This window comes from Rattus norvegicus, chromosome 6 (assembly GCF_036323735.1).
Source record: "Rattus norvegicus strain BN/NHsdMcwi chromosome 6, GRCr8, whole genome shotgun sequence".
Taxonomy (NCBI): Eukaryota; Metazoa; Chordata; class Mammalia; order Rodentia; family Muridae; genus Rattus; species Rattus norvegicus.
The window spans coordinates 125,396,822-125,421,260 of NC_086024.1; the positions used below are offsets into that span (position 1 = coordinate 125,396,822).

Below are 24,439 nucleotides of genomic sequence, written 5' to 3' on the forward strand. Positions count from 1 at the left end.
GTACAGCAAGCGAAAAGACGAACTCCCACTCACCTCTGAAGTGCAAGAAGTGCCTTCCTCTGCAGGACCTCCTGCATCCCTCGCAAAGAAGCTGAGAAAAGGGTTCTGTTAGTAGGTGTCAGGAGAAGTTGGGGTGGGGTGTGCCAATACTAAGCCCACTACATAAGCCGAGCTATATGTCCCAAGCTATGAGCGCCTGCTGCACAAGGCACTGCTGGGACAGGAAGCCCAGTCCCATCCTCAAGGCTCTGTCTACCACTGTGGATATCACTGTGGAGCAATGTCAGGGAACAGTGAGCTTTGGAGCCTTCTCAGTCTACCTGTCACACACACACACACACACACACACACACACACACACACACACACACACGGTGAGCTGTGTCACTCTGAGCGTGAATAATCCTATCTATTGTTATCGTCACTACTGTTAGGCACACTTCTGTTAAAAAGGAAACCTGGAGCATGGTGATGTGGTGGGGTGTGGGGTGGTGTGGGGTGGGGGGGTGGGGGGCTGGGGGGTGGGTGGGAGATTAGGCCATTTGGAACTCCAGGAAGAACACATTGGTTCCCCAGGTAGACATGTAGAACCAGGTCTGCCAGGAAGGGTTCAGTCAGGGCTCAAGCACCAGTGGATGAACGGCTGTCAGAGATTCTTGGTACTGGGCAGCTATGACCTTGGGCCAAGGACTCTGGCTTGATGCTTGTTTAATTCATGCTGGCTGATGGCCAGGATTCTAATACCTTGATGTGAACACAAAAGATGGAGCTGCCAAAATCCAACATGGATGTAAGAATATCAGTTCACAGGAGTGAGGCCTCCTGGCTGTGAGCAAACACTTCCCTGTGTAGAACAAGGAAAATGGCTCCCTTACAGTCTGCCTAAGAACAAAAAGGGCACCTTTTGCAGGAGTACGGAAGAGTCCTGAACCATCTGCTGCAGCTGCACTGCAGGAGACCCTGATCGAGTCGCTGCACAGGGCAGCTCCTGCCAGCCCAGGAGTTAGCAGTGGGAGACTAACATAGGGCTACTCAGAACAGAACCTCCATCCATCTGCAGAGAACCTCTACCTGACCCAACAGAACTCTCAATGTTGTAAGGGGCCCCGCAGGGTGCACTGGCTCTAAAAGCTGCTAAAAGGTAGACTCTGAACCACGAATTTATGTGGTAAGTCTATGACATTCAGACCTCCCCCTGAAAGTTGATATATGAAGATATACTGCGTATGGCCGGTATATCATATGGGCATGGAAAAGAAGCCAGAAATCTAGTATAGAAAAGCAACTGACATGCTAAACATGCAGTATTTTAGGGCTGGGAAGAGAAAGATCTGGGCTAGTCTGTAGGCGTCACAGTAGTATTCTGTTCCACTGTGACTGAGGGCAGTGGAGGGCTCTCCAGGAGGCTGGCAAGATCCTACCTCTTGCTCTCGGTGGCACTTCAGGGCACTTTGCCTTGTTCTAGTCATTAAGCTATATATTTGTCTTTTTTGGTATTCATGTTATATTTTATAAAATGTTAAAAAATTAATCAGAAATTAACATCAAATTATACTTTCTGCAAAGGTTTTATTAATTATATAAAACTTAACTAAGACTTATTTTAAGTTTATTAAGATTTATTTTAAGGTTAAAAAAAAAAAACCTCATCAACCAAAACTTTTTAGCATATCCAAAATATATAAATCATCACACTCAAGAGCCACGAGCTAGCCACACTGCATTTGTACAGATCTGTGAGTTAAGACGTGCAAATGAACAAGTGCACAGTCTCTGGCAAGCGGAGGGTGGGTCCCTGTAAGGCTTTGGTCCTAAACTTTCCTATACTACTGTACCTAAAACCCAATATCCAGTCTTTCCCTTAGGAACTGGCCAGGGTGGGAGTGTAGTGTTGACTGCCTCATCTCTTGAGGTTTTACTCTTCCTGCTCTCAAGATAGACTCCTCATACCTGCTGGCTAGGAACCTGGGTACCACTAGTCCCAAGTACCTGACCACAGCTCAGGTCTTTGACATTCCCCACACCATCTAGACAAAGAAGACAGGAGCACTGGGACCCACAGGCCAGGATCCCAGGATGGCCCGGCTTCTGTACCCTCCACAGACAGAGGAGACTACAAGACACTTCAGGGTGGTCTGGGACCTGGGGCCGGGGTGGGGGAGGGCTTCTCACCATCAGTGGCTTGCAGACTATATGTGAGCCCCAGAGCTAGGTAGCCTTTGGCCTTGAATTCTGACGTTTTCTCTCCCACATCAACAACAGTTTTGGCAAACTTCTCAGCCTCTTCCAACTGAAAGATAAGTTTAAAACAACCTGTCAAAGTCATAACATCACTTCCCATAAGCACCTGCTGCTAAAAGTGGGCTTCTGATGGTTTGTTTTGGAAATAACCTCCCAACCTTCCGACTTTACCCTGACAATTCTCTTTCTTTATAGAGCCTGTCAACAGTCCACAGGGCGCCTGTTTATCTTTCCTTAAATGTCCCCTTGCTGGTTATTTGCCTTCTTGTCCACGGCCGCTTTCATATTTGCTGGGATTCTTTCTTTCCCATCTCCATTGTTCACTCCTTGGCGTTACAATGGGGATGGACTCAGGGGTCAGAGGTCAAATGAAACATGTTTACAAAGAAAACAGCTCTTGACGTGTCTTGTGTTTGGGTCTTTCCCTTTATTCATGACATAAAGAATGCATTCAGACCTGAATTTTCTTTGCCACAGGCTGTAAAAATTTTTCAAAACTCGACCTACTTTACAGAACACAGCACATGGGCCTTGCACCAGGAGAATCCTGTGGGAGTCTGTTCCTGTAAACTGCTCTCTCAATGAGACCTCTTCACAACTTGCTAGACAAGGAAAGAGATTTGTCCCTTTAAATGTGTGGCAAATGGTGGTACTGAGCTGGACTGAGTACATGGGAGTTCATCATGCTCTTGATTGCTGAGGCCTTTGAGGATGTGGACAATAAAATGGTAAGAAATTGTTACTCCCAGCTCTAACCAAGGTCTGTTTGGGTGTTTAGGGACCTGTTTGTCACAGTAATAAACAGGGCCGCTGTTGGGAGGGGGGGCAGCAGTCACTTGTGTTCCAAGACAAGGCATAGGCTGCTGTCCCCTTCGAGCCCACAGCACTGTCCCCTCCACTCACAGCCCCAGACTGTCAGCCCACAGGAGCTTGTCACGCCACAGCACGGCTGTGAGTCTTTGCCTGCTTCCTTCCAGGGGAGTCAAACTTTCTTTACAACACTTGCTTTTCTCCTGTCAGGTGGGAATACATGGGAAAAACTAGGCCGCAAGGCTATAAAAGAAGAAACCCCAAGTTAGCAGGGAGTCTTGGGGCTTGGGGCAGAATACTCTTCATCTACAAAACTAACTGGATATGAAGCTGAATCAAGGAAATGAAAACTCCACTATAGGAGGCAATCATCTATGCCTCAGCTCGGCATGCTAATCAGCTTTCTGTTTTCTAATGCTCCATCTGCTGAGGTACTAGAACCTTGATAAATTCGGCTACGGCCACATGAAGGTCTGAAGCAGCCAATCTGAAGGGCATTTGTGAAGGAAGATGCATGAAGGATGCTGTGTTATAAATATGTTGAGGCAGAGAGTAAATTCTTTTTTTTTTTTCTTTTTTTTTTGGAGCTGGGGACCGAACCCAGGGCCTTGCGCTTGCTAGGCAAGCGCTCTACCACTGAGCCAAATCCCCAACCCCCAGAGAGTAAATTCTTAAGTTATAGGTGTCTAGAGAGCTTTTGGACCTTCTTAGCCCTACAAGTCATACACAGTGAGCTGTGTCTCTCTGAGTGTGAACCCAATCTAGCCTCTCATTGCTGTTCTTCAAGCATGTTTCTGTTAAAAAGAAAACCTGAAGCATGCTGGAAACCTACAGACACCCACAGGGTGGGTAAGGCTCAGCTTGGAAGCATGGAGGAGGTGTGCCCTGGAGCCCCTGTGGAGGAGGGGAGGGACTTCCCACTTACCCAGTGAAGGGAACCCACACACAGCTTGGCTGCCAGGAGCGGGATGGTGGCATCATCTGGCTTTAGCCGGATACATTCCTTTAGCACCTTCACAGCACGGGCAGACTGCATACGGACAGAGAAATTGTATAAAATTCAAAAGTCTGACAGAAGGGAACATTCTAGCCTTCTCAGAGGGGTCAAGGTCTGTGAATACCAGAGCTTGGGGCTTAGCATGACAGGGAAGGAACCACTATCAAGAGCAAATTGAAATGGGCTCCTGGCACCTGCCTAACTCACTCTGTTTGTGTAGCCATTGCAACAACAAGAAAAAATAGACTGCAGTAGCTTACACTGTTATAAAAACAAACACCTAATTAAAACCATACTAAACTATACTTCTGAGCTCAGTTAACACAAATGGTATTTTATGTGAGACTTCACAATTCACCGAAAACCAGACTGACTAATGGTTGCACCTTTATCAAGTGTGCATGTGGCAGGGCTGACACTCTAAATATTTGTGCATGTTTCTGCATGTGTGTCTGGTAACTCTCAAAGTAGGCACAACACTCCATTTTACTAAAAAGGAAACTGAGGTACTAAGTGGCATGTCCCCTGTCACTCAGCTACGAATGCACTGCAGGCTTCCACCAAATAGCAGCAGTGAGCCACGCTTTTGGCTGCTATCCTCTGCTGCTTCTATAACTACAGACTGTGGAGAGAACACGAAGGCTCTCCCCCACACACCCCAAGCCCCTCCCCAGGCACACAGACCTGGGACACGTTTATAATCTCAAAGGGAGTTCACGACGTAAGTTTAACCATGTACGTTTCACCTGAGTGAGTCATGGACAGGTTTTTAAAAAGGCAAATGAAGGATTCCTCGTCTTAGTCCTGGCTCCGTCTCAGACCCTGAGTACATGTGGTGGCCCATTATGAAAAGGCCATGGGACAGTTTGAAACGGTGGCTTAGCCCTTCATGAGATTCAACAGCACACACCTGGACAGAGCGGCAGGCGTGGAGAGACTTACCTTTCCGGCAGCCATCAGCGACAGAGCAAATTGGTACCAGAGGTGGAACTCCTCAAAGGCAAACTTCATGGCTCTTTCTAAGCACTGGTTAGAAAGAAAAAACAATGCTCACCACTGAGAACTGCTCCAAGCAGACCTGCATGAGTCTCACCCGCAATATTTAATTCTGCCAACTGCATTAACCTCGACTGCCTAGAACTCTACCTTCTGAGGCCTTCCCTCACCATGCCGAGCGTGGTGCCAAAGCAGACTCAGATATAAGAGGAATTTTGCTCTGGTAAGACATGGAGGCTGGCAGAGAAGCACCCCAAACACAAGGCCCAAACCAACAAGTCTCCATGGGCAGAAAATAGGAGCTCTGTGGGCCGTGACCAGAGTTCTCAGGAGTGGCATTTACAAGAACAGCCGCTGAGCCATGCTGGTGAGAAAGAACCTATGGGGAGGAGGAGGAGGAGTGGAGACTCAGGGTGGTCACCACAAGTCCAGTGAATCCAATTTGGACAGAGATCCACAGGAGGCAGGGCTGGCACCATGCCATCTTTGAGGTGACAGTTGCTTCCCCAAGTTACTCTTTCTCTTCTCTACCCTGAGATACGCTGCCATAACGGTGTTTCTGAGCTGCCTTCACTCTCTTACCCCAGCCAGTACCACTAGGGAAGGGCACACACTCATGCTTCTTGGCTTCTCCAGTGCTGGCCAGCCTGCTGCGGCTCGAAATTCCCAAACTGCCCTCTTAGCTAGCAAGGTCCCTGCAGAAGGGTGACACAATCACCTCAGAGATATAAGAGGGTCGGTCATTAGAGCAGGTGAGACAGAAGACACATGGAGGCTAGAGAATGAAATGTTCTAGGAGCTTCAAAACTCACAAAGCTGTCCAAGCAGAGCCAGAAAGGGCAAGCTACAGGCAGAGTGGGCAATGTTTCTCTTGAAGGGAAAGGAAAGAGAAGCACTGAGAAAGGAAACTGAAGTGGAGACCCTGTGGAGAGGCTGTGGAGTAAGTCACCCCTCAGAAAGGGTCTCAAGAAGGGGGCAAGGGGTAGAAACAAGACAAGCAGGCGCTGCAGCTACAGCACCTGGCTCTCCGAGGATACCATGCCACACACTGGAGGACAGCAGTCGCAGGCCAGAGGTGAGACGGGCAGGTGAGGGGTGAAGGGAGGCTCTGTGGAGCCAAGGCTGGAGGGTGCAGACAGGCCACCTCACCATGTCCTCACTCCCTTGTGTGGCGACTAGAACAATCTTCAATAAGGAGGGCTGAGCAGAGAGAGAGAGAACACTGGGGGAACACACCAGGCCCTGGAATAAATGTGCACCAGCATCAGGCCAACCTGTGATGAGGCAGGGGCTTCCAGTGAAAGGGAGGCCCAAGGAGCCATCCTCCCAGATGCAGAGAGAGGTAAATTGAGGCAAAGAAAAGGCTTAGAGGACCGGGACCCTCCGACTGCTCATGTCAGGTCACCTTACACCAGCCTGGATGTGCCATGCAGCTAGAGCAGCTCACGCTGGGGAGGAAAGAACAACTCCCTCATCACTAGGGATTGGGATGGTTCAGTCGGTAAAGTGATTGTGGTGCAAACACAAGGACCTGAGTTTGGATCTCCAACAGCCATGGAAAAAAAGCCAGGCATGGCCGTGCGTTCCTATGAGGCTGACCCGAAGAATCCCTGGAGCTTACTGCCAGTTAATCTAAGCTAGTCCACATCAGTAGCCTCTGGCCTCCTCACATGCCACACACCTTTACACAAGACGAGAACACTCGCACACACACGCATGCATGCACTCACGCAGGCACTCGGGTCATCAGGCTTGATGGCAAGTGTTTTTTACCCACCTACCAATTTGGCCAGCTGCATTCATTCATTCATTCATTCATTCATTTATTTATTATTTATCAACGGTTTTCTAGGACTAAAGTTGCAGTAATTAGGATTAAATAATAGTGCTACAAGATCAAGCAAATTGGCCGTTGGACAGACAGAAAGAAGCAGCCCACAGTTATACAGAACTGGATTTATGAAAGAGCACAGCCAGGCGAGGAGGCACAAGACTTTAACCCCAGCACTCATGAGTCAGAGGCAGGGGGATCACTGTGAGACAGAGGCCAGCCTGGCCTACAGAGTGAGTTCCAGGCCAGCCAAGACTAAGAAAAAGAAACTTTACATCAAACAGTACTATGACTACTTACTCATAAAGAAAATATTTCCAATTGAATTTTACCCCAATGTTTCCTAAAACTCTGCCCATGGCAGACTAAAGACAAAGTGAAAAGGCAGGCCACAAAGAGAGCGAGGCAGATCCTCTCCACCAGCATGGGTTACATAATGCTTGTTACCTTAGCCCAAATTCACATTTACAGTAAGGTTGCTACCTTCTGCGTTCTAGGAAGGAAGTCATCTGAGGCCCCTGCATGCCACACACTGGGCTACTGTGTGGCTTGCTTCTTTGTGTAGCTGGGCTCTTGGTAGCATTTGCTGTGCAGCCTGGCACTATTTTGAGCATTGCCTCCTTTGATCGTACTTACAACCCTATACAGCACAGGAAGGTGTCCTCAAAGGGATAGGAGGCTGCAGCACAGATTGAAGTGACACATGGCATCTCCGAGCTGATGATAGAGCCAGCTGAGAACCCAGAGCTTGGCTCCAGAGTCTGAGGTCATAATCATGGCAGCAGTGAATGGCCAAGAGGCCAAGGGCAGTCATGTTCCTCACACTTCGCTCAGCAGGTCACTCCTGCTGTGTACAGCACTGTGTACTGAACAGGGGGTGGGAGGCTCATGATCCCTACGAATTTCAGTTCTAGTAGTACTCGTCTGCTAATGAGGTGTCTGCTCCCCAAGCCTCTCTGGGATGGATCCCTGAAGCTATTAAAGATGGAGACCTTTACAATTTGCAGAATTTTCAAGAAACTTCCCTGATTCCATGACAGGCAGCCAAATGAAATATTTCTAGCCTATCTTTAAAAAGCACTCAGCTTGTCAAGGACCGAGGCAAGCCGTGTATTCTCTCTACAACGTCTTTCACATTCTAGCTCAAACCTCTCTCAAGACTATAGTAACCCATATCCCAGGATAAACTGTGGAGGAACCATAACGAGAGTCAGAAAGACCGAGGATATGCCATATAAGGGCTGAGGATACAACTGGAAGTGTACTCACCTAGCATACACAGGGCCCTGGGCTCTCAACACACACACACACACACACACACACACACACACACACACACACACACACACACACACACACACACGAGACAGACAGACACAGACACAGAGAGACCATGCAAACCAGCGATGATAAAGTAAGCTTCCTCCAGCTCACAGGCATGTATGTGCATTCTGTGTCATGGCTGACAGCCCTGTCCTCCTGTGGTCTCTGGCACCTTTGCTACACAGTTCCAGGTCTGCACGTGTCCAAACAGCCCCAGATGCTCCACTGAGGTCATCCATGCCCAGTACTGGAACATCCAGCAAGTCCTCCTTTATATTTTCAGAAACATCCAGAAGACACCTCTAAGAAGTCAGGTTGCCCAAAGCTCCATTACAAGAAGGGACTTGTGCTGTGACTGGAGACTTGATACCCATAATCTCCTTCTTAGCTGGGGTGGGTGCTCACCGCACTTGTTTGATGAGCTCACAAGCACATCTGTATGTGACCCAGTAAAAATGGCCAGCTTTAGTGTGTAGAGGCTGGTGAGGATGTAGTTAGTGAGCTACAATAAAGAACACTCACATTCAGCAGCATTTCTAGTGAGACAGAGTCCTGATGACAGAGACTTCTCAGAGGGCAGCAGGTCAAGTGCACAGGAGGGAGTGGGAGGAAGGGACATAGCTGGGAAGCTGTTGGAGCACATGGAGCCAACATGGCAGGAGAGAAGACGCTAGCTCTGAGGACAGATGGTTCAGGCTTGACGTCTCTCCAGCCAGAGAGCTATCAGTGGGGCAGAGGCCGGTCACAGACAGTGCACCCAAGGGTGTCCGGCAGAGTGAGCATTGCAGTTCTGCAATCGTGACAGCTGCTGCGGCTGCCCTGTGACACAACGTGGCAGTAGATCTGTGGGTTCTGATCTGAGGTAGAAGAGAGTGCCTGGGACTGGCCTGAGTGGAAATCTGGCCCTCCTTACCTGTGGTGTCACAGGAAGGGTGATGAGCCTGGGGTCGGGGGATGTGGCTCAGAGAGGGACAAGCATTATGGACACCTCTGAATCACCTCTATCACTAGAAGAGAAGATGGACTTAGCAGCAGTGTGCTGGCTTTCCAGGAAGTACAGGTACTCGGCCACCCTCTAAAGCCCAGGTGACACTTGCCAGATGCCATGGATATGTAGCAGTTCGTCCCTTGGAGGCTAAAGGGCTTCGTCGTGTGAGAAGCAGTCAGTACGTCACTCGCAGACCTATTTCCTGCTGGAATAAGGGCCTCTCCTTTTTCTTACTTTGGCTTTTCATGGGAAGCCATATTTGAAGGGTTCCGGGAACGGGCTGCTCTTCTGGCATGAAAAAGGGATTTAGCAATTACCTTCCTTGTACATAAAGCTCGATCACACCGACTGGGTGTGTGGCAGTGACAGCTGCACAATGCCACAGGCAGGGAGAAGCCAGGGCCTATTCTGGGAACTCAAGAACAAGACTCAGCATCCAAAACCCATGGGGAGAAAGGGCAGAAGTAAATAATCAGGTACCTTGTACACTTGGCTGGATGCCGGAAGCTGAAGCCATCGCACTGAGAGAACAGTCCCAGCCCGAGCTCCTTCCTTTTCCTTTTCCTTTTCCTTTTCCTTTTCCTTTTCCTTCTGGACAGTTCTCACTGCAGAGACCCTCAGGGCCCTTCACCTAGGAAGACTGTCTTCCTTGCATTATTTATCGAGTATATTATTAAATGTGATTAATGTAATTCTTTAGAGTTGTGTAATAACACGTTAAAAATTAACACAGTAGATGACTAACTTGTTGCTTCTTTTAGCAATGAGAATTTACTAAGCTATTCAGCCATTTGCGACCACTGTTTTGTACACACAGAACACCCTAATCGTAGGGTGTGGAGACCAAGGCACTCTGACTCCACTCTTACTTTACAAATATGGGAGGAAGACTCAGAAAGCCAACAAGATCTGACTAAGGTCACACAGTGTCGAGCTGAAATCAGAACCCAGGTCTCATGATGCTATTAGTTCTAATTTAATTAAAGCTGAAAGCACAGATTAAAACGGAGTTTGAGCACTCTGCTTCTGAGAAGAATGGGTCCAGGAAAAAGCTTCCAACAGTCATATTCTCAGGACTCAAACAACAAACAGAGCCTCCCCCCATCTCTGGGAAAACGCAATGCTGAAGCTTGCTTGTTTCCTCCTCTTTATTTTAGAAATAAAATACAGGATCCTCTGCATCCTCACCCCACCCCTCCCCATTTCTCTTTTTGCTTTCGATCAGTAAGGCTACTCCAGACAGAGGATCTCCAAGTTTTATTACTTTGGAAAATGCTTAAATTAAAAGACATCATTTCTTTAGGTCACAGTAAGAATAGAAAATGGGTTATTTTTCTGTTTGTTTGTTTTTTGGGGGAGAGTTGAGGTGGGGTGAAGGGTGTTTTCTGGAGACAAGGCTTCTCTGTATAGCTCTCCTGTATGGCTCTCTTGTATAGTTCTCTGTATGGCTCTCCTGGAACTAGCTGTGTAGACCAGGCTGGTCTCAAACTCAGAGATCTGCTTATCTCTGGTTCCTGAGTGCTGGGACTAAAGGCAAGCGCCACCACGCCTGGCTGAAAGTAGGTTAGTTCCAGTGGTCCCAAGTCTGAGTCAGCTTGACTAAGTGTGCACAGGAGTATAGGAGCCCTGGTTCCCACTCGAATCCAATACCCTCTGCTATGTTGCCAATGTAGTGCTTCTTTGTTCGTCTGACAGAAAGCACTAAACTCAGTTCCTCCCCTCTACCTCTTCCTCCTCAGCTGCCTGTCCCCTTTGGATCTGTTATCAGCCTCTCTACCCTGGCTTGGGACACCGGATCCTCACCCTTAGACTGCAGTTGCAGCTTCACCTTGAGTATGAGTGCAAGGGCTGCAGAGGACATGAGGAGCCAAGACAGTGGCACACTGGTGTCACGAGGACAGGGGCACACGATATACAAAGCAAACGTGCAGCAGAAGCTTAAGTGAGGAACAAGTATAAAGAGAGCCAGGGTCCCTCAGTCTGCTCTTTTTAGGAGAGCCCCAGAAAGAAAAGAAAGGACCATAAGGAGTGCAGCAAACTCTGAAGACTCTAGAAATGGCAGCGTCTCTGACAGGACTGAAGCTGAGATGATTAAACCACAGCTCGAGGACCTAGGCTTACTTGATGCTTATTTGCATATAGACCGATGGAAGAAAGACCACAGACATGCCCAGTATGGCTTCTGCAAGAGATATGAGTTAACAAGGAAAAGAACAATCTCTCCAACAAAAGAGTGTTGGATTGATTTCCACATATAGCCTTTGTGATGTTTGTCAACTGATTGTCAACTTGACACAGAATCACCTGAGAGAAGGGCCTCTGAGACTGTCTGTGAGGGGTTACCTTGATTGTATTAATTGGGCGGCATCATTCCCTGAGCTTTCAGGTCATGGACTGTATTAGAGAAAGGAAGCTGAGTACTAGTACACACACGTTACTGCACTGCTCTCTGATCTTCCCTGTGGATATGATGTGACCAGTTCTCTCAGGCTCCTGCTGCTCTGACTTCCCTGTTTGATGGACTAGAACCTGCAACCATAAGCCATATAAATCTTTTCTTGTAATGGGAAATACTAAAAATGTAATCCACGCTATTGCAGGCAAGGCACTGGCCTGTTCTCATCTCATGGAGACTCTCTGACCTAGAGCTCAGAATCTCTGCACCAAACTCAGTAAGTTCCCATGGCTGGCCACTGCCACTCCACGCTTCCAAATTCCCGTGGCTGGCTGGAGATGTCCCGCCACTGTACCTTTCTCTGGAACTCAGTTGCTGCTTTCAGGCAACATTTTCTCCCTTGAATTGCTTTTGCTAGGATATTTTATCACAACAACAGAAAAACCAACCAACCAACCAACCAACCAACCTAAAACAGGAATTGGTATTGAAGGAACCTTGCTATGAAATACCTGACCGTGTATGTGCCCTTTAGACCTCTGAATTGTTTTGTGGCTAGAAAGTAGCAGCTTTTGGTATAGTGGGGTATGAAGCAATTACATACTGGAAGCAAAGCTTAGGGCCATTCTGGTAAGAGCTTGGAAAGACACGAATGCTGAGAGGAATTCAGGCAGGGGAGGTCCAGATCATGAGATTTCAGAGGATAACAGGCACTCTCCTGGGGACTGGGCTAGGGGCCATTTGTACGGGACTTTGGGTAAGAATCTAACGTCAATCTGACCACGTCCCGAGAACCTAAGTGTTGAGCTTAATGCCAAGGGTCTAATTTGCTGCGCAGAGAACCATCCAAGGCAGCATGGTATTCAGACTAGTGATGTAACTGCTAAGGAGACAGCACCACAGAGAGAAGGCTCCTTCACTGCACTGGGACACTAGGGGAAGACTCCGAGGGCAAAACCTTATCCATCAGAGGCAACATCTTGAACTTGCATAGAACTGGGAGATGACAGTCACATGACACTGGTTTTGAAGGTACAAAAGATGCAAGACTAAGGGGATTGTGGAAGAGCTGCCATGTGGCAGGGCTGTTGTCCCTGTGGAAAGGCCCTGGAAGGCTCTGTGAGAACTTGCCGAGGTGAAGCCCAACTGCACTGGAGACCTGAGAGTCCCGGAGCTGTCAGGGCTATAGGACATGTGCCTCGGAAAGCTATGTGTGTAGACTGAAGCTTGGCTAAGCCTGTGCAGGAAGCTGGGAGAGGTGCTGCTACTGGCAGAGCTAGAAGCGGGGCTGCTCTAGCTGTTGGGAATCAGTTAAATATATTACAAACTCCAGATGCCAGACACGAGGCAAATTTATTTGTTTTTATTTTCCAATTTTTCCATTTTGTGCTTGTGCACGTGTGCATGCGTGCATGTGTGCCTGTGTGTGGTTAGTATATGTATAGGTGAATTGTGTGGGTGTGCAAACACATGGAGGCCTGAGGTTGGGAACCATCAGTACCAGGGCTCACCAATATAGCTAGTCTTGCCAGCCATCTTACTCTGGGAACCTCATCCTCACCTTCCAAGGCTGAATTACAGGTAGGCTGCCACACCCACCTGGCATTTGTGTGGATTTCTGGGGATCTGAACACTATGAGTCTTACTTGGTAAGCATTTTAACTTCTGAGTCATCTCCCTGTCCTCTGCACTAATTCATTGCCCTCAAGCTCCTGCTTCTGTGACGTCACTACCGTCACAGAAAACTTTGAGCTAAAACTTTGATACACGAAAACTTTGAGCTGAAAAGTCTCTCCCCCGTGAGCTGCTTTGTCATGGTGTTTTATCACAGCGACAGAAGACACACACACACACACACACACACACACACACACACACACACACATGGTGTTTTATCACAGCGACAGAAGACACACACACACACACACACACACACACACACACACACACACACACACACAGAGTTCACCCAGAGAGACTCATTAGTTCCAAGTACAGGAGCCAAATCCAAAACCCAATTAGGGGAAGACTTGGGGGTGCACTGCTATGCTTTTGAATTTGTCACTGAATCAGTGGCTCCTCAGAAAAACACCAAGGGGATAAGCAACAGAAGAAAATGTACAGGGTTTAGTGAGAAACAAAACATCTTTACATTAAAGGACATAATTAAGAAAGAGAAAACATATAGAATAGAGAAATATCTATGAACTATATACCTGATAAGAGTTTATTATGTATTTAAATAAAACTTTAAATAATTAAAAATTAACAATTTGAAAATGGGTGCAGGGCTTGGATAATCATCTTTTCAAAGAAGACATACAAATTAACAAAGGATTTGGAAAGATGCTCTGTGCGATGGGAAAATGCAAGTCAAACCCACAATGAAACAGCGACAGTATCCACCAGGGTGGCTGTAACTGGAGTACTAGATGCTGGTGAGCAAAGGAGAACTGAAGGGAGAGAAATGGGAAGGCTGCTGTGAGAAACAACTAGTTCCTCAAACAGTTCAACAAGAATTTCCATATCACTTGGATCCCCTAGAGAAGGCAGAAGAGGAAGTCAGGAGTGCCGGACTTCTGCTCTCACACGTCAGAGACACTATTACACCCAGGTCGGCACAAAGATCAGCTCCGTGACCTGGCCAGGCATAGGGGTGTGGCTTACATCATCTAGTGCGTCCTGAAGGCTAGGAGGTGGTAGCAGTGCTCATGGCGATTCTCCATAGCAAAGGGTGACGACGGCTCTCCCTCCATCCATAAATGAGTGGGTAAACATAATTCGACAGATAAAACAGTGGGACATTATTCAACAGAAAGGGATGTAGTCCTGATAACACGCTGCCAGACATACTATTATGACAAGGCTGAATCTTAAAAACGTTAGCTCAGTCAGGGAGTCAGGCACGTGCCACGTGACTTGTTTTATATCAGGTACCTGAAATAGGCAAATTCATAGGAAGAAAGATTAGAGTTGTCAGGGCAGGGTGTGTGTGAGTGAGTGAGTGTGTGTGTGTGTGTGTGTGTGTGTGTGTGTGTGTGTAGAGATAGGGAACTATTGCTAACTACAATTTTATTTGAGGTGGTGGAAAGTTTGGAATAATGATGACAGTTGTACAACAGTGTGAATGTCATTAAATATTTACAAACTGTGTTTTTCAAAGATCATGGCAGCATCCTAATTTTTTAAAGAAAAAAATATAAATAAGACATGACGCAGTAAACACCCGAAAAAGTGTTCCCTGAACAGCACTACGTAAGGGTTTCAACTGCCTCTGCTCCTCCCAGGAGTACAAGTATCTCACTGAAGAGAGGAAAGCTGTGCTTCATGAGGAAGGCTTTCCATAATGTGGAGACAGAGCCCAGCGACCGCACCAGGGGCTGAGATCTTCGGGGTAGGCCGTCATGCAAAAATAGCATTCATAATTCTACCAGGCTGGTAAGATGCCGGGCCAGAGTTGAGATCTATCGAGCAGCTCTGCCTAAAGCAAGATCCATCTCTCCTAAAGCTTCCTAATAACAACTGACGCTTACAACCTTGGTGATAGTCTGGGGAAGACAAGCTCGTTCTTCCAGGAGAGCTTTTCTCCAAAACCCAAGAAAGGGAGAGGGAACACTGGCTGAGAGGCCCAGAACATATGTTCGCCTCAGCAGCCTCTGCTCTGCCTCCCGCACGCATCGCTGCATCCTGGGGTACCCAGGGCGAGGTAAGGTGCTCAGTGAAGTGAGTTACGGCCTCGCGCTGACGACGACCCTCTAAGCAGGGCTAGAGGTGAGCGGTACTTGCACAGTGCTTCCTGTTGACAGAAGTGTAGACTGTGAGGTACAAAGGTCCCTTCAGTACAATCATTAGCAACACTGCCCACAGCTCTACAGATTTACCATAAACAAATGAATATGAGTTCAATGGAAAGATAAAAATAACCCTTTTGTTGTTAAAGCTGCCATGTTTATGCAGGGAGAGCGCACACCATCTCCGAAAAGACCCTATAATATTCTTTCCGAGTGGAATTGCTAATCGTCAGACTTGAGAAGCAAACCTCCTTAGCAGCTTGGGTTCATTCTGAAAAACAGAGGAAGCAGGGCTCCTGGCCTTACTTTTAATAGAGGAGTTGTCATGCCAACGAGGGCTGCTGTTTAAATTGAAGGGGAAGAAAGAAGTGTTCCTTCCTACACAAACTTTTCAGCAGGGCTCACAATTAGTCCTTAAAAAACCATGAAAACCCATAGCCCTGGAGATGGGAAACACTATGCTCATATCATTTGCCAGAGAAAGGCCAGGCATGAGAAAACCTCAGGCTTCTTTCTGCTGCTCCATTCTTCCTGCCCACGAGTAGGGTAAACAGGGCACTGGAGAACAGAAATGTTGATGTGGGTACATACCAAGACAAGCTGATGCTGAGCTCAGAGAGTGGCCCTCCATCTTGAATAAACACTGGGAAAGAATGGGGCTCAGAGAGAACAATGTCCCTGCCCTGCTATTGAATTTTCACAGACTGGGTCCCTACCATGCTTTCATAACACACCTGCTGCCTGGGGTGCCAATGACAGGAGAGGGGTGTGCTGGCACACAAGCAGGGACACTTCCTTTTCTTTTCCTGTGCCTGTGGGCTGAGGTTGGCCAAAGAGAAGAGCCAGAGGGAAGGAAACCTGCTCTGTGGACAGGAGGCTGGCTGGGGACAGAGAAGGAGGAAAGGCTCAAGGACAAAACCTTTTTCTATCCAATAGCCTTGTGCAATGGTACTCTCTGGGCACAAAAGGCCTCACCCACACGGGAAGCTGCCACAGTGTTTCTGAGGCACGCATGGGTGGATCATAGATCAGTCAGGGCATGTGACTAGATCCCATTAGAGAGGGCCCAACACCAAACCCTACATACCTGTTTCCTTCTATATGCCCTACAGCGTTGCCACAAAGTGTGGGAGTTAGAACTGAACATAGCTCTGCCATCCCTGACAGGCAATCTCAATAATGAGATGGCTACTAACTGACTAACAAGCAGGCAGAGGATGAGGTACCCTGGCCCTCTCTGCCTTCTCCTTTCAGAGCGAATGGGGCAGGATTTCATAAAGCTGCTCAGAATGGCAAGCAACTGAACCTCCGAATTGTTTATTTAAAAATTTTCCATTTACTATTTTTAGACCAAGGTCGACCACAGAAAACTGAAACTTCAGGGCAAAACTGCCAGTAAGGAGGAGGTCTACTGTATTTAATTCCCATCGACTTATGATCCCGTTCAGATGTCAGTGCCGCCTCATTACCTCTAACCAGCACAGCCACAGCCCTCACCAAGAACTGGCCCGTTCCTAGCCAGGAATACACGACTTGCTCTGCTGTCTTCTCTAGTTTCAGTATCTTCATGTTTGTGTGTGAGCTTTACAGGCAGGCAAGAAGTTTCTCTTGCACCTCCTAGGCTTTGTCACTAACTTGGCCTGGGCAGTTCCTGTATGCAGTGAGTATCAGCTGCCATTTAATGAGCTCTGCACACTGGGCTTCATTCCTGAGGTTCACAAGTATCCCAGGGAAAGGCTCCGTGGGTAGCCACACTTGCTTTGCAAGGAGGATCTAGTTTCGAATGCCCAGAACCCACGTACAAAGCCAGACTTGGCTGTGTGTACTTGTAACCTTAACATTGTGCGATGAAGAAAGGACAATTCCAAGATCTTAATGTCCAGCCAGTGTAACTGGAACAGTGACTTTTGTATTCATTAAGAGACCCCTCTTACAGCAATAACCTGGAGCACAATGGAAGAAAACACTTGATGCCCTGTTTTGGTGTCTGCATGGGGGTGCACCTGTATACTCATGTGTGTGCATTGCATACCTAGCTACACAACACACACACACACACACACACACACACACACACACACACACAGAGCCCTCTCTGACTGTTGATGGTGTGCACAGGGCATGCTGAACTGGTGGCCTGGGTTTCAGGATAAAAGACAAGATAGGCATCATGCCAGTGTCAGAAGAGGGTAGGACCTTATCTACCATAGAATATGGATGATGTGATCCCAGTGCATGTACACACAGACAGAAAGAAAGACAGACACACACAGAGACACAGACAAACAGACAGACAGACAGACAGACACAGAGAGACAGAGACAGAGAATCTCGTCACACGCCATTCTCCACACAGATATTCTTTATTTACATGTACTGTTTGACTTTTCTGACAGAAAGGGAAACTGTGAAGTTCCTTGTAGGACGAAAGGAAAAAGAAAAAGGGAGAGGGGACTCAGAGGGTTTCTAAACAGAAGAGTGAGAACGGCCTCCCGTATTAGGAGCGATCCAGCCCACGTAGCGACATTACTCACATTAGAAGGCAGAGCCACCCAGCACCCACCCAGCACCTAGCTCCAAAGCCTCCAGGCTCCATGGCTACTGTTCACGCACAAGGCAGAGGGAAATGCTGAAACGACATATGATGTGTGCAGCCTTTAAAGCAGCTGTGAGCCAGCAGATGCAGACTCGGGGAACTCTGGTCCTCTGCAAGGACAGTGAGCAAGCTGAGCTCTCTCTCTAGACCTGGCTTTCCATTCAGGATGGAGATGCGTAGGAATCAAGGGCGATAGTTGCTGCTGTACTCTGGTGTCCATAAGGGTTCAGTGCAGGGAAAGGCTTGGTGCCGAGGATGGCACCTTGGCAGAGGCTGTAACTGTGAGGGTGTAGGCCTCACGGTATCGGAGCCGTGACGCAGCTTGTATGCACCTTGTGACTTATGAAAAGGGGGGCTTGCAATAAAAGAAGCAATCTGGGCCTCTCCCGTTCTTCCCGTTCCTGATTTGAGATGCAACCTCCTACTTGTCCTCAAAGGTTGTCACTGCTGGTGACACTGGTGGGTAACAAAGCCACACACTGGGTCTCTCCACAGAGGCTACATCATACGGACTGTGAACCTCACAGCTGTGGGGTGTATGACCCTCGCCTTCATGGGTCGCCTGTGCCAGAGATCTCATTATGGTGACAATACAGCCACACAGTGTTAAAGATGTACCAAACAGTACTGAATTATATACTTTACGCTACTGGGTTTGACATGGGAACTTTGCCTCAACTCAAAAAACGTTCTGTTCCCGTTTTAACTAAAAATCTTGAAAAAATAATATGGTAAGTGAGAACAGCAAAACAAACCAAATAGATTCGAGAAAACCTTCAATAAATGAAGGAACATGTGAGCAGGCCACTTTGAGGTGTTGTCTGAGATGGAGGTAGGCTCTTGCTTAGCAGAAGGTGTCCTAGCTCCAACCTCAGAATGGTGGACTGGGTCCCCCTGAAGGCCCATGAGGCCTTCATCATCCTGGTATGGCACCATACTGTGTTCACTAGACGATCTGAGACAGTGCAGCTCTCACATTTGTGGATAAAGTCCCAGCTACCTGGAAAAGGTAGGAAGGCTGAGGTCATGTGTTCAAGGCCTTTCTCACAGGATGCAGGCTACGTTGGGTCTTCCCAGGTTAGCCACATGTCCCCATTGCTGGCTGTTGACCTCTAGTTTGGAGGCTGCACTGTGCAGGGGACATACCTCTGCCATAGCTGTACTCCCAAAGCACACAGTCCTTGGTACTGAACTGCTGACATCACACACACACACACACACACACACACACACACACACACACACACACACACACACACACACACACATACATACACACACACACACACTCATGTACAATGAAGAAATAAAATCTATCTCTATTGATTGATTTACATATCTGAGGCAAAACACAGAGATAATACCACGTCCACAAGTCCCCAGGAAAGTAAGGGCCCACAGAGGGGACTGGAAGGCTGAGTGACCACAGACTGGCCCAAGCCTAGGCCAGATCTGGGCCCCAGCAGGGCAGGCCATGGATGTGTGGACACCTGGACACAAGTCCTCCTTTCACTGCATTGTGGGGGATTTGGCTTTTCAGAAGCACAGCCACTGCCCTGTATAGTCACCAAACCAAACTAAAAACAGAATTAAGCCATGCAGGCTCATCTGTTCTCCGGGGTTCCTGCCTAATGTGGTGAGGTGCCCCAGGCTGGAGGGTGAGTCGAGCTCTGATCTGATTTCAGCCAATCTGTTACTGTATTTCACTCCCTGTCCTCATGCCCAGAGGCTGTTGCAATGGGTATAAATTTAGACCAAGAAAGATACATAACACAGAGAAGTTTATTTTAACAAAATAGGTTGTTTCTGTCCCTCTTTCTCTATTTGGCTAAAGGAGAGATAAGTTGGTCTTACTTATTTAGCTTCACCAACATGAAATCTGGTATTCTGGGCAGAAGCTTAGCAATTCTTAAGCCTGGCTCACATGAACTAACTTCACATGCAACCAAAACAGCACATGTCTGTCCTAAGTGTTTTCCAGCAGAAGGGGTGAGAACATCACAACCCCTTCCCAAGCTCTGGAAGCTATCAGTCCACTTCTGAGCAGGCACGGCACTCTAAGCAAAGACGGTGCCTTTCTGACATGCGATAGTTTCCTCCAGCCAACCTCAAGGTGCTTGTGACCCAGATCGTATGCCGTTGGGAGTTACAGTCACAGTTTAAATGAGACTGTTTCCTGAAGAAAGCAGCGTCAGAGAAGCTTTGGTTGTGAGAGAAGTTATCTGGGAAGAGACTACTTTGGGAACTGCTGTCCTCCTCCCACACACAGCCTGGAGGGTGCAGTCCACTGATACAGAGAGGTTTGCCATCACAGACTAACTGCTTAGCCCAGACACACAGGACAGCAACGATTAATAACTGGTCCAATGACATATGCTACTGGTAGAAGGGGACAAGGGACCAGGTCCCCCCTCAAGTCATCTTGCTTTCCCCCAGGGGCCCCCAACTTGGAAAGCAGCCAGATTTAGCAGCTGTACCTCTGACAGCATCTCATACTGGCCTCTTCTCCCAAGAGCAATGGTCAGTAAATCATAGACCACAGATGCGCTCTGCAGACTGATGAGGCGGTCACTCTTGTGTTCAGGAATCCTGCTCAGCACAGCATCTCGGTTGGCCTAAAGGTGACATAGAAAAGAGAAGCGGATGGTAAGCCAGCCTACACCCCACCATTGTCATGTGGCACAGAGGCCACCTAGGCTCTCCCACCTCACAGGGCAGGGGTAAATAATAGACCTATGGCCTCAAGTCATACATCCAAAATCCCCAGAGCACCACATAGACTACGATTTGACTCAATGCTGGAGGCTGGATGTAAGCTTCTCAGCAGGGCTGCACAGCCATGGGATTCTTCAAGTGAGCCCCTGCCCCACCCAGGTCTTCCTGTAATCTGGCTTCAAGATGCTGAGGGGGGAGAGCAGCCCTGCTTCCTCATCCTCGAATGGTGGCATCGAATCCTACAGAAGTGATCAAACTTTCCTCAATCACTGACACTCAGGTCCCTGCATGAGACCTCCCTGAGTACAGGCCTCAAAGAATAATTCAGTCTTCTAAATGGAAGCACAGAACAGATTTACAAGACAAGAAGCGAGTAGTTTTCACTTTGCCACAGAGGACTGGAGAGCACTGGCCAACTTCATGTAGCTACTGCTCAGTACGCAGCTCCGTCAGAACAACTACGCCTTCCCAGGTCATCCATCCAAAAAGCTCCTCACACCATCTGTTCTCACTGCTCCTAAAACTTAACTTCTCCATAGACTCCTCAAGATACACCACACAGACTAGAGTCTTGATGGCTAATCCCATTTTCTCTTTTTTCCCCTAATAGGCAGCTCTACATCTCTGAAGTTAGATTTCTGCTGGTTCCTCCCACCCCAGCTCTGCCAATGAATGGTCTCTGCTCATGCTTGTCTGAGGAGCAGCAAGACACACACAGCAGCTCATTCAAGAATGGTGCTGAGGGTCTGGGGCCACTTGTCCCCCAGGCTGATGTTTATCTTCCTGCCTGGCATTCAGAAAGGCCCTGCACACACCTTCCTCTTGCTAATGAGGCAAAACGCCTTACTTCTGTGTGTGTCCAAGGCATTTAGTTTCAGCCACCCATCAGAACTTACTCACTTGAAAACTCCTGGCTCTTAAATGTCAAAGCCAAATGCGACTATAGAACAGGCCGCTTCCTACAAAGTGACTCATCTCTTAGGAGACGAGCCTGCTTTGGAAGAGTTCATTCTCCGTTTTCTTTATGCAGCTCCTTTTGAGCCAGCAAAAGACACTCTGAGGGAAGGAGGGCCTGCTGAAATGGTCTCTGCCCATTCATTTGCTATAAATCTTCTCTACTGAGACCAATGCCTGGAAGAAAACAAAACGAACTGCACAGACGCTATGTAGGAGAGGGCTTCAAGTTATTCCTGATGTGTGTGTCTTCTTTCCAGACAGCATGGAAAAGCTATAACCTAGTACCCAGAGTCCTGACTTGGATGAGGCTATGCAGACACTGCTAACAACCTCTGCCTCCAGGAGAAAAGCAGTTTGCTATGCAGTGAGAAGTGGTGCACTTTCAAACGGCTCCTTGTAGGTGGAGATGGTGGAGAGATTGATGCTTCTAAGTTAAAGTCAGAACTGAGAGAGAATACCATTTCCCAGACATCCAAAGAACAAGGCAGCTTCTATTTTGGTTTTGAAATTGAGCACATGAGTTATCTGTCCCCCAAATGAAAAATCAAAGTTCCAAAGGACACCAAGAGGGAAAGCCCCCTAGGGCAGCTTCATGTAGAAGAGGTTTACAGACAGTCAGTGTTGTAGTTGGGAGGCTGTGGCATCACAGGATTTCATTGTCCCTGAAGAGATGGTTCTCGAAACTGAACTCGTCAAAGGGTCTCGACACGAGTATCATTGTGTCAATCAGTTCTGCGAAGGAGCAGCTCAGCTGAAGATACCACTCTACCACATCTGTACCACCCTAGAAGCAAGTGCTGCAGACATGTGGTCCTGCTTTCCAAACCCCAACTGGAGCATCTGATCTGTTATTCAGTAGCCCACCAACCAGATTGGTCACCATGGCCAATCACATCTGCATGGGAGAAATTAACTGCCAGGTTATAAAGTGTCCAGTACAGTGGGGAGGCCAAGAGGAGCCACCCTCACAGACCAGTGGCACAGCAGGTAAGTCCTGCTCACTTGAAAAAAACGGTCACTGAGCCACTGCCAGCATTATCCCCCATGTGTTGTGCCTTCCCTGACACTGCCAAGGCAGAGCAGAGAATATACATGACACCATCCTGACTTACAAGCTGATGGTCAAGGAAAGATGAACCCGGGGCAACCAGCTTCCCAGAGAGGAAGGGAGCCCAATGACGTCAGCAGTGGCCCAGTAGAAAGCAGTGGTAATTCAAGCAGTCGGCCTCTGTAAACACCTTTGGGCCAGTTTGCCGAACAAGAGAACCCCAAGCTTTAACCTGAGGCGAGAGGGTTATGCATGCTGAAGCCCTAGCCTGTGCTGGCCCCTCTTCCCAGCATTCCTCTCCTGGCCATCTCCACAGTCACCTCAGCATATTTCTTGCCTCCAATTTAGCGCCACATTGAGGGTGGGGACTTCTCTGGCTTTCCTGATGATTATTTCTCTCTATGCTCTGCCGGGAAAGCTCTGAGGAGGAAGCCACACAACTTATACATAGGGGCAGTAAACCAACATACTAGATGCACCCTGCGTACTCTGGCCTCAAGTCTTCACCTGTAAAAGGAGGGAATCAGACAGAAAACCCCTGGGACCTCTAGCAACCTGTGCTTCCACTCAAGTGCTAGGCACACACCATTGGCCTGTGGTAGTTCTATTTTACTGCAGTATCCCTAAGGCTCCAAGCCAGGGCTGGGATCCCTTGTGCTATACAGGGTAGAAGCCCAAGAGACAACAAGCATGTGGTTTAGACTGAAGGTCAATATACACCGAGGATGAATTTCAAAGGATCCTGATGGTCTGGCCAGAACACCCCTGACAAAAGCAGACCTAGGTGGCAGAGGGCATCCTCACAGCTGAGATTCTGTAGGCTTAGAATTAGGAACAGGTGGAGAGAGCAGGGTGAGAGTACTAGAAAGTTCCACCCAGCTCCTGCCAGGAAGGTAGGGGTGGATGTGCTCACGTGATCCACCTTGGCAGAGTCTTCATACCTTGCTCACTGAGGTGACGCAGTGTGCTCTCCCCGGATAAACTTCCTCTGAGGACTATTTTCACCATAGTTTCCTTATACTCGAGAGTGCTAATACCCAACGATACTTGGCAGATGGAGGACAAACCAAGAGCCCTTTCTACTGGTGTAGAACTCAAGGTGACCAAGAAACATGTTAGCTGTCTGGGGATTCAGAGACATCTTCCTTTTTAAACCACTCCTGCTTCTCCCTCCACGTAGGCATTCCTTCTGGAAATTTCTCTCTAGACCAAAAGTCATCATAATGAGGGAACAGCCACAACAAGAAAGGGCTTCTTGGGACTGGGGTAAAGCAATGAAGTCACATTCCACTTACCATAGATTCACTAATGAGCAGCAACAGCAGTGCCTCTTCAGTGTTTTCTTGAGGACAAAAAATGCTGCATAAAGAAAACCAACTTTGGTATGCGGCAGTTTTGAAATGACAAGAGACAACACACTACAGGCAGAGTACAGTGCTAAAAGCATCTCGAACTTCACACAAAGCCCATGGGAAACGCTGTGTAAGTTGGGCACTTGAATTAGTCTGTTCATTTCCCTGGCAATCTGTGGAATTAATACGTCTCAGCTACACATTTTAATGGCAAGCAGACGGGTGAGAAAGAAACAATAAAAACTCAAGTTATAAGCCCAATAACATATGTTCTATTACAGAGGCAGAAGGTAAAACCAGTACAAAACAACAAGGTAAATCATAGGGCGTCCTTCACAAGGCACTTGTCTTACCTGCCTCCTGCTAACGACTGCATCTTACTTTGTCACTGGGATGAAA

At 47.9% G+C, this 24,439-nt stretch overlaps 1 protein-coding gene across 9 annotated transcripts in view; it reads right to left on the reverse strand.

Moving 5' to 3' along the window:
- The window catches only part of Ttc7b (tetratricopeptide repeat domain 7B), a 211,833-nt gene that overhangs the window by 79,811 nt on the left and 107,583 nt on the right, over window positions 1-24,439 (reverse strand). For 8 of the 9 annotated variants that reach the window (XM_039112527.2, XM_063262123.1, XM_039112520.2 and 5 more), the window contains 6 exons: window positions 23,984-24,047; window positions 20,446-20,583; window positions 4,991-5,074; window positions 3,977-4,081; window positions 2,173-2,290; window positions 34-91 (listed from right to left, as the gene is read on the reverse strand). In XM_039112527.2, the coding sequence (XP_038968455.1) occupies window positions 34-91; window positions 2,173-2,290; window positions 3,977-4,081; window positions 4,991-5,074; window positions 20,446-20,583; window positions 23,984-24,047 (567 nt within the window). The remainder of the gene's footprint in view (window positions 1-33; window positions 92-2,172; window positions 2,291-3,976; window positions 4,082-4,990; window positions 5,075-20,445; window positions 20,584-23,983; window positions 24,048-24,439) is intronic. The other variant, XM_063262126.1, reaches the window with a different exon arrangement.